This window comes from Apiospora hydei, assembly GCF_038363865.1.
Source record: "Apiospora hydei strain CBS 114990 chromosome Unknown utg000002l_segment0_segment0, whole genome shotgun sequence".
Taxonomy (NCBI): Eukaryota; Fungi; Ascomycota; class Sordariomycetes; order Amphisphaeriales; family Apiosporaceae; genus Apiospora; species Apiospora hydei.
Genome location: NW_027117361.1, coordinates 434,840 through 449,213, shown reverse-complemented (window position 1 = coordinate 449,213; position 14,374 = coordinate 434,840). Strand labels below are relative to the sequence as shown.

General features: G+C 53.8%; 8 protein-coding genes across 8 annotated transcripts; 6 read left to right on the top strand and 2 right to left on the bottom strand.

Moving 5' to 3' along the window:
• Nucleotides 1-194: 194 nt before the first annotated feature.
• Nucleotides 195-1,798, bottom strand: PG997_000137 (HET-domain-containing protein; the record flags this gene model as incomplete). Its single annotated transcript, XM_066804452.1, has 2 exons — nt 195-1,520; nt 1,571-1,798. The coding sequence occupies 2 exons, from the start codon at nt 1,796-1,798 to the stop codon at nt 195-197; spliced, it is 1,554 nt and encodes a 517-aa protein (XP_066674225.1).
• A 753-nt stretch (nt 1,799-2,551) lies between these two features.
• PG997_000136 (uncharacterized protein) lies at nt 2,552-3,031 on the top strand (the record flags this gene model as incomplete). The annotated part of the gene is made up of 1 exon (XM_066804451.1): nt 2,552-3,031. One exon carries the CDS (start codon nt 2,552-2,554, stop codon nt 3,029-3,031), a length of 480 nt encoding a protein of 159 aa, XP_066674224.1.
• A 718-nt stretch (nt 3,032-3,749) lies between these two features.
• Nucleotides 3,750-4,058, top strand: PG997_000135 (uncharacterized protein; the record flags this gene model as incomplete). Its single annotated transcript, XM_066804450.1, has 1 exon — nt 3,750-4,058. One exon carries the CDS (start codon nt 3,750-3,752, stop codon nt 4,056-4,058), a length of 309 nt encoding a protein of 102 aa, XP_066674223.1.
• A 355-nt stretch (nt 4,059-4,413) lies between these two features.
• PG997_000134 (methyltransferase domain-containing protein) lies at nt 4,414-5,297 on the top strand (the record flags this gene model as incomplete). Its single annotated transcript, XM_066804449.1, has 2 exons — nt 4,414-4,582; nt 4,642-5,297. 2 exons carry the CDS (start codon nt 4,414-4,416, stop codon nt 5,295-5,297), a joined length of 825 nt encoding a protein of 274 aa, XP_066674222.1.
• Nucleotides 5,298-6,329: 1,032 nt separating this feature from the next.
• PG997_000133 (uncharacterized protein) lies at nt 6,330-7,750 on the top strand (the record flags this gene model as incomplete). Its single annotated transcript, XM_066804448.1, is given in 2 exon segments — nt 6,330-6,653; nt 6,668-7,750. The coding sequence occupies 2 exon segments, from the start codon at nt 6,330-6,332 to the stop codon at nt 7,748-7,750; spliced, it is 1,407 nt and encodes a 468-aa protein (XP_066674221.1).
• A 1,824-nt stretch (nt 7,751-9,574) lies between these two features.
• On the top strand, nt 9,575-10,278 carry PG997_000132 (uncharacterized protein; the record flags this gene model as incomplete). Its single annotated transcript, XM_066804447.1, has 2 exons — nt 9,575-9,600; nt 9,945-10,278. The coding sequence occupies 2 exons, from the start codon at nt 9,575-9,577 to the stop codon at nt 10,276-10,278; spliced, it is 360 nt and encodes a 119-aa protein (XP_066674220.1).
• Nucleotides 10,279-10,888: 610 nt separating this feature from the next.
• Nucleotides 10,889-11,710, top strand: PG997_000131 (uncharacterized protein; the record flags this gene model as incomplete). The annotated part of the gene is made up of 3 exons (XM_066804446.1): nt 10,889-10,900; nt 11,007-11,531; nt 11,636-11,710. The coding sequence occupies 3 exons, from the start codon at nt 10,889-10,891 to the stop codon at nt 11,708-11,710; spliced, it is 612 nt and encodes a 203-aa protein (XP_066674219.1).
• Nucleotides 11,711-11,932: 222 nt separating this feature from the next.
• Nucleotides 11,933-13,464, bottom strand: PG997_000130 (cytochrome P450; the record flags this gene model as incomplete). Its single annotated transcript, XM_066804445.1, is given in 3 exon segments — nt 11,933-12,395; nt 12,418-12,708; nt 12,722-13,464. The coding sequence occupies 3 exon segments, from the start codon at nt 13,462-13,464 to the stop codon at nt 11,933-11,935; spliced, it is 1,497 nt and encodes a 498-aa protein (XP_066674218.1).
• Between the last annotated feature and the right edge of the window lie 910 nt (nt 13,465-14,374).

Below are 14,374 nucleotides of genomic sequence, written 5' to 3'. Positions count from 1 at the left end.
GATTGATGGTGGAGCACGGACTCCAACGCTCAAGCCATTCGCCATTTTACGAGCACAGCCACATACAATGAGATCAGCACCGCCACCCCTAAACAATAAGCAGGAGATGTGGCTGAAGCTGAATTAAGTGGATTTTATCATCAACCTCGAGTACTGCCGATCCCTGCTTCAACACATCCAGCTCATCATCTACTCTACACCACAACGATTGTTTCTATACTGCTCTGTTCAATCCAGAGATTCCTGTGTTTGTCCCTCAGTTCCGGACTTGGATGCATGTGAGTGCCTCGGTCGTCAAACCAAATGGACGCTGACGAGCCGTGGTGAATAAAGCCTGCCCTCTCGAAAACGTCTTGGTGTTTCTCAAAAAGCAGTATGGGCGGACCCCACTGATCATCCGGCTCAATAAGTGAGTAATTGGTTATCCATAGGAACAATCCCTTGTACACCCCTAGTCTGGGGTTGGCTGAGTCCATGCAGACAAGTCTTAACTCTTTCGTGCCAGTGCCAGCGACTTCGAGCTCTGCATAGACCCCTTTTGTGCAAGCCCTGTCCACATCATCTGGTGCTTGTCGCTGCCCAAGCTCCTGGAGTGACTGCATCTCGTTAACGTGGAGATTTCTGAGGTTTATGTTGAACATGCGTCCTTGGAGTCGCAGGCGATGAGACAAACCAGTTGCGGTGTCCAGAGACTCGATGGCAAGGTACGGCGGACGATTGTTCGGATGGACACCCTCTCCCTTGGAATGCTCGTAGGTCCTGTTCCAGAATACTGGCCGGGCCATCTCAGCCATTCCCATCATTGCTGGCCCGTCCCAGCCGAGGAATGACCAACTTGGGAAACCGGGTCGTCTGCGTGATGGATTCTTGTGGTACCACGCCAACCACATCGTGAAGTTCGTCGTAGCTGCTCGTGGGCTGTATATGGTTGTCAGTAACCCGCAAATGAACTTCTCTTCGCCTGTCTCCAACAGCCTGAAGACGCCGGTACATGCGTTGAGTGCATCCGATTGGTATGTCAGTTTCCGGGCTGTATATTGCTCCAACATCGCCTTCAGCATCTCTGCCCTGGCCTTGTATCTCACGGTCGAATCGTATGAGAAGAATGCCTTGGGTGTAAGAGCCTCAAAGGGTGCTATTGATAGCAGATTTGCCGCAGGCAAAGTATAGGGCACCCTCCAGGACTCCGCAGCATGCGAGCAATTGCACAAAAAGGCGGCCTCGCTCTCGGTGAAGATGACCCGCCGACGCGAGAGGAAGCTTTCTTGGAGCGTCCAGCCTCTGGTCACCCAGACGGACTCTTTGACGAAATGGCCGACGTGTCGAGCTCCTTCTTGGAGAAGCACACCGCACGTTTCCAGACGAGCTCGCGCGAGCCGGCCTACACTGCCAATGCCAGGCAAGCCACAACTGGCATCGGAGCCGCCAGCCGCGACCAAAGTGACTTCTGCATATGAATAGATTTCACCCATTTGCTGGATCTGCTGATGTTTATGCGACTCATCATCTTGATTGATACACTGATAATATCGTTAGCGTTTCGATCTTGTAGCTGCGCGAGCGGACTCACATGGCGATCGACCCATAGGTATCTCATTCCCAGCATCGTCGTTGCCAGAATGGCATCCGACACTACACGTGGGAACTTCTCAGTGGACTGGCCACCTGTGGCAGATATCTGTGGAGAGCCCCAGACGTATGAAAGCGCCGCGTATTGACAATTGTTGGGTGCATTAACAACCTCGGGTGTCCGAAGTTGGCAGTCAATGACGCGAAGATTGGAGGGCGGAGATCCCATTGGCGTTTTACACCTCCGCCCATGGGTCTCGCGGCAGCGATGAAAACATTGTTTTATGAACTTGATGTCCACCTTGCCCGGGTTCGGGACACGAATGCCGTAGTTGGGCGGGTTTATCGGGTCGGATAAGGCGAGGAACCCATCCGTCCACGCGTACATATCTTTCGACCCTGAGAAGGCCAGGCATCTGCCGTCCACATGATGTACAGAAATGAGATGGTACGGTGGACGCAGCGCAAGCGAATCCATGGTAGAAAACAACCGTAACTCCGTCGTTGCTTGATCGGCCGTCTGCGGTTTGATGATGGAGAGTAGACGGCAAACTGGGCACCTGGAACTTTGCAGCTCTTCCCGAGTTTCACTGACAGACATAACAACCAGACCGGGTATACCCTTACGGGTAAGCCATGCCCAAGGTACGCTCTCGCATCGAGCACATAAGTCGCGTCCCTCCTCAGCAGACATGTCGGCCATGTCGAAGTTCGCTCAAATTCGCAACACTGCATAGAAATTCCGATGACGTGAGACTTGTGGGAAAAGGGTAAGTGGAGGTGTGGAAGAAACATGGTGTTACGCAAAAGAGATGATGCTTGGCTGCATATCAGGGGCCAATCGCTTGAAGTATAGCCAACGCCAGTCACGTGGACTTACCGGTACGAGAAGGTTCTGGCGACAACCCCTCCCGAATCGATTCCTTTTCCATTGGTAGTGTCCCATATTCCGGCAACGATCATCTCCCCGGATACCGCACGGATGGATGCAACACTGGCCATCGCTTCCTTAGTAAGGGAAAACGCCCTCAAGGGCGCAGAGATATCAAGCGCTATATTCAAGCTGCTGTCATCTACCCCACCCCACGCTGCTCCAAGGGAGGTCTACGACGTGGCCAAAGCCGTCTCGGAGCTGTCGGGCAACGTCGGCCGTATCACCCGCGTGTGGCCGGCGCCCAAATTCCACTCGCTGTACACTACCAAGGAGACGCTGGGGCGACAGGCCACCATCACGCTGGAGCGCATTTCCCTACTCTACGACGAGATACAGGCCCTCATCGATTCCGGAAACGCGGCGGCGCGCTTGTTATGGGCGTTTCGGCGGACTCGGTGGCGGCTGCTGCTGCTGCAGGCCGACGCGTACAGTACAGGGGTCAGGATCATCACGAATACGATGGTACTGGCAGAACAGCTGAGAAATGCTCACGGGTACGTCTCATCCAATTTACCAAAATGTCATTGATTGAGGCGGCATTCCACTCACACCTAGCACATATAGGTACCTGCCTATTGGTGTCGGACCGCAGTACATCAAAACGACAAGGCAGCAACTGGAGCATCTGCTTCAAGTATTGCGTCGATCCATTCTAGCCCTTTGCGCCGAGTTTCACGAAGCCCACCAGGGAGTAGACGGTTTTGAAGGTGGGGAGTTTGACGCCGACGGAGGGATTAATGATCCCATGCCCGATGCAAGTGACTTGTTGCTACGTAGATACGAATCCATGGAAGATACAGCTATCGGACTTTACGATCTGGTTTTCGCATCGACTGTCAAGGGGAGTCGCCAGCAACAAGAAGACGAAGATACGGAGGAAGAAGACAAAGAGGTGGAAGTTACAAACATTCATAGGCTCCAATCATTGATGCAGAATCCCTTCAACGCCAGGACTGTCGTCCACACGCTCCTTTCAAAGTGGACAAACCTATCGAAGCGCGATATATACATGACGGCCTCCACCCCACAGACAGGAGGCGACACAAACAGTTCGGAATCATCAGGACCTTCGCCGTTGCCGGTACCCGGGGAGGAGCTCGGGCATCCCAGTGATATCCGCTTGATAGACGCCCGAGGCCGCAAGTACCGCGTCCCGTGGGATGTGGCCAAGACATGGGTGGTAAGTACTTGATGAGACTGTAGTAAGCACCGTCGCTAATCTACTACAACCAAAACCCTGCAGGGCATGGAAGGCTTCCTCTACCAAGTCTTCTGCCGCACCGCGTTCTGGCCCCGCGTCCTGAACGAGCAGTTCGACCTCGTCGGGAACGGCATTGTCCTGATGCCGCAGGTCTACGACCGCCTCATCAAGCCCGGCTCCTTCCTCGTCATGCGCATGTGGGCCCTGGAACCACCTACGCCATCTGCGCCGCCGCCTCCACCGCGGGGCCCGGGACAGCGACCAACCGGTGCACTTATGCCGTCGCCTCCTCCGGCACGGGGGAGAACACGAAGGGCTGGGAATTCGAGCCGTCCGGTGTATGTGGGCAACTAGGGGGATGACTCTAAGATGACAACACCAATGGCTTGGAAACGCGTGAGCCGGGATAGGAAGGAAGGCGTTTGGGATATATAGCTCGCTGGTTAAAGGGCGGGTGGCATATTCAAATTGGTTTCGGATGGACAAGTTAGCTCAAATGAAATTCATGTTACGACTCAACTTTAGTTATTCTTATGCCGATGAAGCTGTGTTCTGTTGGAAGCTTGATGTTAATATCCAATCGGGATCCGCCTCTCGTAAGCAAGAGCGTAGCATCACCTCCCACCTCAAAAGCCCCGCACGCTCCGAGGCCTGATGCAGGTTGTAAACCCTCGACACAAACGTCCCCCATAGCCTAGACGTGTTCAGCATGGAGACCCCTGAGGGCGCCGCTACCAATCGTAGAGCAGAAGCAACGCAAGATGCGAGGTCCCACGCAGTTGAGCTTCCATCCGACACTGAACCAACACTGCGCCTACTGGAACAGTACAGCGGAATCGACCCCAAAGACGTCCCCGGGCTTGTCCGTCAAGTTGTGAGTTTCCGATTCGACTCTCCCTATGACGAGCTTTCAGATTAATACCCTGCTGACGTAAAGTGGTCGAGCAGCAAGCCCAGGCTCTGACCGTCTTTCCCTACGGCTGTATCAAGTCCTTCTGGTTCCTGAACCTAGTCCCAACGCTCGACGACCCACGATACCAGGCCGTGGCCGAACGATTGCGGACCCCGAGATCCACGGAAACGTTCCTGGACGTGGGGTGCTGCCTCGGCCCCGTGGTGCGCCTGCTCGCAAGCCAGGGCGTGCCGGACGACCGGCTCCACGGGACCGACCTGCACGCCGGCTTCCTGGACCTGGGCCACGAGCTCTTCGGCGACCGCGGCCGGAGCCGGGCCACCTACGTAGCGGGCGACATTCTGGACGAAAGCGATGCGAGACTGGACGTGCTGAGAGGCAAGATCGACATCATCTACGCTTTGGCCTTCTTCCACCTGTTCGAGCGCGAGGGACAGCTCGAGGCGGCAAAGCGCATGGTCGGCTTTCTCCGACCCGAGAACCCGCGGGTGATGATCTTTGGGCAGAACCAAGGGCCCAAGATCGAGGGCTGGGAGAAGTATGTCTTGGACCCGGGGAGGTGGACGAGCTTGTGGGAGGAAGTGGGCCGGGCGACGGGAACGAGATGGAGAACTGAAATGGAGGTTGAAAGCACTGATAAGTGGAATAACGTCAGGTTTGGTGTCTATCGCATAGTCTGATGGTTCGAACTGGTGCCCGGATTTAGGAGATGTATGGAGAGCTGGGAATAGGCTTACGGGACTACCCTTATTATTCTACCTTGATGGTCTGGTGGCCAAGTTGTCTTTGCTGGGAACGTGGTGCTGGTCGTATAGTAGTATAATCTCGACAGAGTTCAATGCTACCTTCTTTGAAAGTATGTCAAGATGGGGTGATATTTGGCCCAATCATGCGGGACGTAAAATGGATATAGACTGGTAGAGCAAACCTTGCGTACAATTGAGTTCAGTGGTCTAGCCAACCCACCCCGGATGCCAAGCCAGGGACACACGCCGCGCTAGTCAGTACCCGGAGCTGAGGGACCGCCGCACGTTCTCGACAGGCACTAGTCAAGGCGCCGGCCCAGCCTCTTGACGGCTCCGGCGTGCTGCTAAGGCCATTCAACGGCTAGCCCTCTCAAACTCAGCTGGCTACTTGCATAGCAGACTCTCTAGGTGGAAATTCACCCTTTTCCCCTTCAACGTGGCTTTGTGCAGCTCTTGGCATGCGAGACGTCGTTAATGAAGCCTGCGTTTAAGGTTTGCCAACACTATGCGGAACTTCCCTGCAATGGCCGGCGTAATCAACGTGGCAATGAGTAATATGCAGTGCTACTACTACTTGGCATATCCCGCAACGGATTCAAGGGCTGGCTGTATCACGGCCATCCCGGAAAAGGAAATTGCGCCAAATCCTGCGACTAGAGGCAACAGTCAGATAGTAGCTTGCATACCCAATCCTTCGGGAATCCTCCAGCTCCCAACTATCTTCTAGAATCTAGACCAAGATTTAAGCGAGCTAGTCATATCAATCCCTGCACCCCCTTGCTCCAAAGGGAATTGCATCCTTCACTGGAGCTGAGCATAAGTGCTGACGAAAAGGGTCTAAATACAGCGCAGTTCCCTCGATCCTTCGAGTGTAACGCTCACTATAACTTCCCAACTTCTGTCGCTCTTTCTAACAAACATATGTCGCTCTTTTAAGCTAACTATAATCCAATCACTAATATAATAATGCGCTCACTGACGACGCTGGTGCTCAGCACCTCCCTGGCCTACGCCTACCCCTCGGTCCCCGGCTGCTGGTCCAAGCACAAGTTCGCCGAGTCCGACATCCTGCAGCGCGACGTCCTGGTGGTCGGTGGCGGCGCCACGGGCACCTTCGCGGCCGTCAAGCTCAAGGACGCGGGCCAGACCGTCGCCGTGGTCGAGCGCGATGCCCAGCTCGGCGGGCACGTCGACACCTACTACGACCCGGCCTCGGGCTACCCCGTCGACTACGGCGTGCAGGGCTACTTCGCGAACCAGCAGACCCGGGACTTCTTCGCCAAGTTCAACGTCCCCCTCACCAGCGCGGCCTCCTCGCCCTTCCCCAGAAGCTCGCCGACTTCAGCAGCGGCTACATCGTGCCCAACGCCGCCGCCCCGGACCTGGCCACCATGCAGCCGCTGCTGACCAAGTATGCCGGCGTCCTCGCCCAGAACTTCCCGTACTTGGCCCAGGGCACCTACGACCTGCCCGACCCCGTCCCCGAGGACCTCCTGTTGCCCTTCGCCGCCTTCGCCGCCAAGTACGACCTCCTCGACACCATCCCCGTGGTTTGGACCTTCGCCCAGGGCGTCGGCAACCTGCTCGAGGCCACCACCCTGTACGTCCTCCAGAACTTCGGCCTCGCGCACGTCCAGGGCCTGCAGGCGGGATTCGTCGTCGCCCAGCAGGGCAACCAGGTCGTCTACGACAAGGCCGGCGCCTTTTTGGGGGCCGACGCCGTGCTGTACAACAGCAAGGTGATCCAGCTCGCGCGCGGCGACGACGGCGTCACGGCCGTCGTGAAGACCGCCTCGGGCACCAAGCTCGTCCAGGCCAAGAAGCTCCTCGTCACCGTCCCGCCCACTCTGGGTAACCTCGCCAAGTTCGACCTCGACACCACCGAGAAGAGCCTGTTCGGCCAGTGGGCCAACGTCCCATACTTCATCGGCGTCCTGGCCAAGTCCGGCCTCACCGACCAGATCAGCTTCATCAACGTCAACCTCACCTCTCCCGACACCCTGCCGCGCACCCCGCTCGTGTGGCGCATCGAGACCGTCGGCGTCCCCGGGTACCAGACCGTCAAGGTCATCGGCGAGAGCTCCTCGAAAGCCGCGCAGCGCCTCGTCACCGACGCCTTGACCCGCCTCGACCGCTCGCTGCAGACCGACGCGTCCGCGACCGAGTTCGTCCGCTGGGAGGAGCACGATAACCTGCAGCTGCACGTCTCGGCCGCGGAGCTGGCCCAAGGGTTCTACAAGCGGCTGTACTCCTGCCAGGGCAAGCGCAGCACGTGGTACACCGGCAACGCGTGGGCGACGGACTATTCGTCGCTGCTGTGGGCGTTTACCGAGGAGAGGATCCTGCCTTCGTTGCTTGGGAGTTCAGGCAGCCAAGCCCCTTACTAGTAGCACTATGTATGACCTTGGGATATGATGGCTTCGGGGATGCTGTAGTCAGTGTCGTTTGGGCAGGAGATTCGACCACGGACTTGGGTTTGTCGTTGAGTGCTTGTTCAATTCCTTTTATAATTAGATGGCAGAATCAGATGTATATGAACTAGGTCGTGTTGGCTCATCGCCCTTCCGTACTACATGGTCTTATTATGTTTGAGTTATTATTGACTTTTTTTTTTGTTCTTTTGCTTTTCGACTTATACCAGCGTAGGCTAGTAGAAGTAAGTGACTTAAATGTTACGACCTGACCTACTTATGCGGTCAAGGAAAGGCGCAGCGGCTACGGAAGTACGAAACCCCGCAAAAGGAACCAGACAAACTGGAAGGGCTGATGACAAGGAACGCACGAGCCACGAAGTCACGTGACGGCTCACCTTAGATCATCAGTGAGCCGCAGTGGGCCGCCGTGTTGGATCACCCTGGATCACCAATGAACCAAGGTGAGCTAACGATAAAGGGATCACTGGATTACTAGCGAGCAACGGTAAGCTAGTAGATTAAACAAACTATTAGTAAGGGAACGAAGTTAAATATAAGATGAGTATTCCTTTATATAGTTTCTTAAATACTCTCGTTTATTTAGTAATTAATTTAAGCATTAATCTTTACCCATTAATAAAGCACCTGCCTTAACGACCTATTGTGAATACTTTAGCCACGGCGAACGCCTATTACGAGATTAGTCCTCTATTGCTTTATTAATAGTGTAATTCTACTATTAGTCTAAATACTCTCTCGCATTGCTAATATAAACCCGCGTACGTTCTATTAAGTTTTTATTAAACCCTTAATAGGCATCGTTACATTAAAACCGAGTAAATTTAATATATATCGACTTAAAAAAGAGGTATTATAATTTAATATTTTTTTTAAATTTTTAAAAATAATTTAAAATTTATAACTTTTATAAATTAATAAAACCTTTATAACGGCCTACGAAGAATACGTAAAAAGAAATAACCCTTTTTCGTTCCTTTTTTTCCGATAGCTCTTAATAATAACTTAAAAGCCTACGTATAAAAGCTTACTTTCGATCCCTTTCTCGTTTATTTAACTTAAATCTTTTTCCCGGTATATACGAATTATATTTATTATTTATTAATATATTAATTAATGATTATTATAATCGACGTCGAGTGTCACGGCGAGCATCAGCGCAGACTGGGACATAGCCACAGCGATAGGCATGTGCATCTATTGACGAGAATAACAGAGATAGAGAGGAAAGGAGAGGCTATCTACGGTAGGGATGGAGGCCGCACCTATATAAGGTCCCCGGACGGGGTTCGTGTGACCTGGGGATAGCCGTTGGTCTGTCGCTAGCTGGTGTAAGGCCTAAGCTTCGTGCTTAGCCGTCACATCGGGTATTCATTTACATTTAATAAAATAAACGATCGCGTCGATTAAAATTTTATTAAAAATTAAATAGAAAATCTTTAAAAATTTATTTAAAATAACCCTAATAAAATAAAGTAAATTAATTTCGATAAAAACTATTACTTAAATAATTAGCTTAAATAATTAATTAAAGGGTTTAAAGAGGTAAAAAAAAGAAAGCCGAAAATTAAATAAATTTAAACGAAAAAGGGGAGTAAAAAGCGTAAGAAAAGGGGCGTAAAAAAGGTCGATCACACTAATAAACTCTGTTAGCCTTAAAGACACACAATATACACTAAAAAATTTAACTCAAAATAGATGCAGTTTAACCTCATGTTTAGGAGGATGTTTAAGTTATTATATCAGGGGAGCGTCGTTTTGTGGCCACCCCCCCTTATTATGCAAAGGCACCAAGATAGGCCAGCGTCTGTTCATCCCAAGCGAGAAGCACTTCCCAATCTAAACATTTCGATGCGTTGCATTCGTTATATTTCCACTTTGCTAGCATGTTGGCGTAGGCCAAGTACATATGCATATTTGAAGAGTCAAATCAAACCCTGATCTTATTCAAACCGATATACAAGTCTTGACAAAAACCCCTACTATTCCCAACCTGTTCACCAGAGACCTTCACCTCCATAGACAATGCTCTCCACGATGAGGGAGCTATATGATAACAAGAAGAGAGCGGCGGGCCACCCCAGCTCAGTTGGTGATACCGCGAACTAACCCCCCCACTGTCGTCGACCGACAACGTCAACCTAATTAGTTTCGCCGCGGCCGGCCGCGCCAAGGCCGTCCGCACCTTGCTCGACCCTTTCGACCTCCTGGTCAACGGGCGGTTGTTCGTCGGCCCTCCGCGGCAACCGCGGGCCCAGCGCGAGGTTCCCTTGGCCCAGATCCGCTCTTACGTCAAATACGACTACTTTGGGGGCGACGACGAAGATGACGCCGCGGCAGGGTGTCCCGGAAGCGGCAGCGGCGGCAGCAGCGGTGATGGAAACGAAGACAAGGCCGGACCGGAGCAGTGGGAATTCTTCCGCGCCATCAAAGACCACACGTCAAGACGCTACGCGACGACATGGGCTGCGGCTGCCCCATAAAAGCCGACTGAGCCAGCACTCCCGAGACAGGTCAAAGCGTTTCCTCCACCTGGGGCAGCAAAGACCGGGCGAATGTCAGGAAAGGCCCTGCTATGGGGCGCACCATGAGAGGCAATAAGCCAATATGTCCAGTCTGCCAAACAGCGGCGGTTGTATCGCTTTTGCAAGCAACTCACTCGGATCCGTTCATCCTAGCTATCTGAAAATGAACAAAGCCCGGGCTCGAGATTGATGCGTTTTGTCAATTGGATCAGACCATCCAATTCGACGCTTTCCGGAAAGTCGGGATTTGACGTCGGGGGACAGACCGGGGGCTATCTCCACAAAAGGGGGAGAATACCCGAGTTGAGTTAGCTCCTCCTTTAAAAACAACCTTGACTTCAAGCTTCTTCTCGGGACCCATCAGAACCATGGGTTAATTCTGGTCGAGCCCGTTGTTGATGTCGTATTAAGCGCGCTGAGAGACGCCAAGCTTTGGGAAAAGGTGGGAAGGGGGTTTGTTTTACCCCCTGCTGGAACGTCGCATCGTGACCCACCGCCTCCTAGAACCACAATGTCAGAATACTAGCGTTGCATTCGCAAAGTTGAACTGACAGCATATAAGATCTTCATGATCTTCGACGTTCGTCTGATCTTCGTTCTCTGCTAAGACCGGTATCTTGTTTGTTAATCTTGACCTTTCTCATTCTTTACACAGCTGTGCTGTATTTCCGTTCATTCGTACCTAGTTGCTAGTCATCTTTCCGCCCAAGACCACCGATCTTCTCCGAGTCCGTCGACCTATCCATCATCAACCGCCAAAATGCAGTTCTCCAGCTTCACCGTCCTCCTCTCCCTCGCGGCCTCCGCCTTCGCCGCCCCCTGGCGTCCTCGCCCGCCGCCCCCTGGACAAGCGCGCCCTCACCTTCCGCAAGTACAACACCTTCCAGATCTCGTCGGGCGTCGGCGGCAGCGCGCTGGCCGAGACCAACGCGGCCTTCCCCGTCGACATGAGCAACCCGGGCGCCGTCTCGAAATCGGACCTGGCCATCCTCGTGGCCGCGCGCCAGACGGCCGAGAACGCCGAGACGGCCTTCAACAGCGCCGTGGCCGCGGCCTCGGGCGCCGCCGCCCAGGCCCTCGACGTCGGCAAGACCAAGAACAAGGTCCTCAAGCTCCGCACCTTCGAGATGCTCGTCCAGGTCCAGCAGGCGCGGGGCTCCAAGGATAAGGACGCGCAGTTGGCGGATATTCAGAAGAAGTTGGCGGCCAATGTAAGTTTATCTCATCCAGGAAGAAGAACCATCAGGGTGAAGAGAATATGGAGTACATAATCTCCAAGTACGTGAACAGTATGCTAATATGAATCGGACACTAGGTCAAGCTCGATCAGGCCAACAAGGGAAAGAAGAGCCAGAGCGTCAGCTTCACTGCGGATGTGCAACCCAAATAGGTTCTTAACATGACTCATTGGACGACCGTACGCTGAGAAACGGTCGGGTTGATCATAGCTGAGGCAAATAATAGAAAGGCCAATACTATCAACATTCTACCAATAATGTCGTCATTGTGTATTAAACACCATGTACCTGTAGTTCTATGCCAAGCGATTAACAGCAGTGTCTAACTTGAGAAAAGGCTCTCATGGCCATACTGCTGGTACCTAAAATCAGTGTTATGCCGCATTCTCAGCCTCCAGGTTTTTCCTCTTTCGAATAGAAACTTTCATCGGCGGCTTGATCCACAAGAACAACACCTTCTGTCCTATAGACCAGCTGTCCCAATCGTCGCCGTCCTCCGGGTGCTCGAAGTCAAAGTGCCACAGCAGCTTCGCGAGGATCAGGTGCATCTCCGCCTTGGCCAGGTTCATGCCGATGCAGTTCCGGGGCCCGAAGCTGAAGGGCTGGAACACGCCGTGCCGGTTGTCGTCGGCGAACTCGGCGGGCTTGCCCTGCAGCCAGCGCTCCGGGACGAAGTCGTGCGGCCGCGCGAAGTTGAGCGCGGACCGGTGCGCCACGTACTTGGCGCAGAAGACGCGCGTGCCCTCGGGGACGAAGACGCCGTCGACCGTGTCCCCCACCCCGCGGTGCCACGCGCGGCGCGAAGATGGGCACCGGGTCATGGATCCGGATCGACTCCTGCAGCACGGCGTCCAGGTACGGCAGCGCGGCCGGGGCGGTGGACGCGATGGTCATGTCCTCGTCGCGGCCGTACGTCGCGCGCACCAGCTGCGTCACCTTGGCGAGCACCGCGGGGTTGCGGATCAGGAAGTGGATCGTGCTGGTGAGCAGCGTGGCCGTGGTCTCGGACCCGGCAAAGACCATGTCCTGCGCGTTGCTCTCCAGCTCTTCGAACGTGACTCCCTCCTGGCCGTCCTTGGTCTCCTTGAAGGCCGCCTTGTCCTCGACAATCAGGCCGTGCTTCAGCATGCGGTCGAAGAAGTCGCCGCGGCTTTCGTTGTAACGAGAGCCGCTTCCGCAGCTTTTCTCGGAGTTCTTCGCCTGTGGACATCAGCCCCTTGAAAAGGTCGCGCGGATACAACAGCGGCGCCAGCAGGGTCATGTGCCAGCGGGTGGCGATGCCAATCACCAGGGCGGGGCGCAGGATTTTCGACGTCAAGGCCGACCAGGCATTCTCCTTTTGGTTCTCCAGACAGCCAAAGCTCTCGCCAAACGCCAGGTCGCCGATGATGTCGGTCGTGACCCAACTGAGCCACGGAACCATGTCGATGGGCCCCGCCTCGCTGTGTTGGCCCAGGCCCTCGACCAGCCGGTCGACATGAGTTCCTATTCTCGGCGACTGCTCCTGGAGACCCTGGCTCGAGAATGCATGCGCCAGGCTGCGACGGTAACGTCGATGGGCATCTTTCGGGGCGCTGATGATGCCCGGGACGCCGTTGAGGTAGTGGATCACATCACCCTTGAACCACTCTTCCTTGCCCGAGCGGAATCCGTACACGTCCTTCCACACGTGACCGTCGATATAGGAAAGCTCCGTCGGGCGCACGCGTACCACGGGCCCGTACTTGTCGTGCAGACGGGCCAGGACCGTGACGGCGTCGCCTCTGGCATTAGCAATGTCGTAAGGAATGCTGGTGGCGGTATACAGCAACGGGCCCGGGAATCTCCGTAGCGGCGACAAGAAGATGTTGTAGATTATCTGGTACACTACGTGTCCGAAACCCTGTGACGTATGAGGCCTGTCCATCACGGTTTTTCGTTTTGGGGGGAGGGATACCAACCAATATTGCCGCCACTTCCAGCAGGGGTAGTATTGGTAGTGCCATGTCAATGACGGATTTTCTGGTGCAATTCGAGTACTCGATCTAGGGCAATGCAGGTTGGGAAAACATCCAGGGAAGCTCTCTCGAAGTGCTACTGTCATGACTGAGTTATATTATTGCCGCCACAGGAAGGGGGTGGCATCATCTTACCCTGCATATGTACGATGCGTTTTGTAGCAAAGCAGACTCCAATACATGCCAGACGACAACAACCAACTCTAGCTGATCGGCAGCATTGAGGCATGATGGATGGCAGGAAAGACGAATTATAACCTGCGTAGCATACTAGCGCTGACGCTGTGCTGACATGAAAGGAGCGGGGTTCCCATAGCTGCGTCTCTTGTTTCATTTCGATAGGGAACTATTGGCTTTTGTGCTTGCCAAGTGGCGTATCATTCTGAAATGGTGTCATATCAACCGAAGACTCAAAGCACGGCAGAGCATGCATTTACTTTTAATTAGAATGCCACGACCCCACGCTTTCCTCCCCAGCGCAACAAAGGTTGCTTCACCCATACCCTCACACTCATTTTGCACCATGGCAGTTGGAGATGTAGTGGCTTGGCGTCACGAGATGTCAAGGCCAGTATCCACAATGAGCCCCTGAATCTGGACCCCTGAACTTGAAGAGTATATAGGAGAAGGTGGCAGTTGCTTGTTTCGTTCACCATGACATGAAAATGACAAGGCAACGTACTACTTGAAATTACCTAACTTGCACAAGTAGGGGGTACTTTGACCGGCTTCGTGGCGGGCGGGGTGGGCAAGTCACCAACGGTGCTTTTTCCATCCAGCCCCGTGTAACAACGTCGTCGCTGGCATCGATGTTTGCAA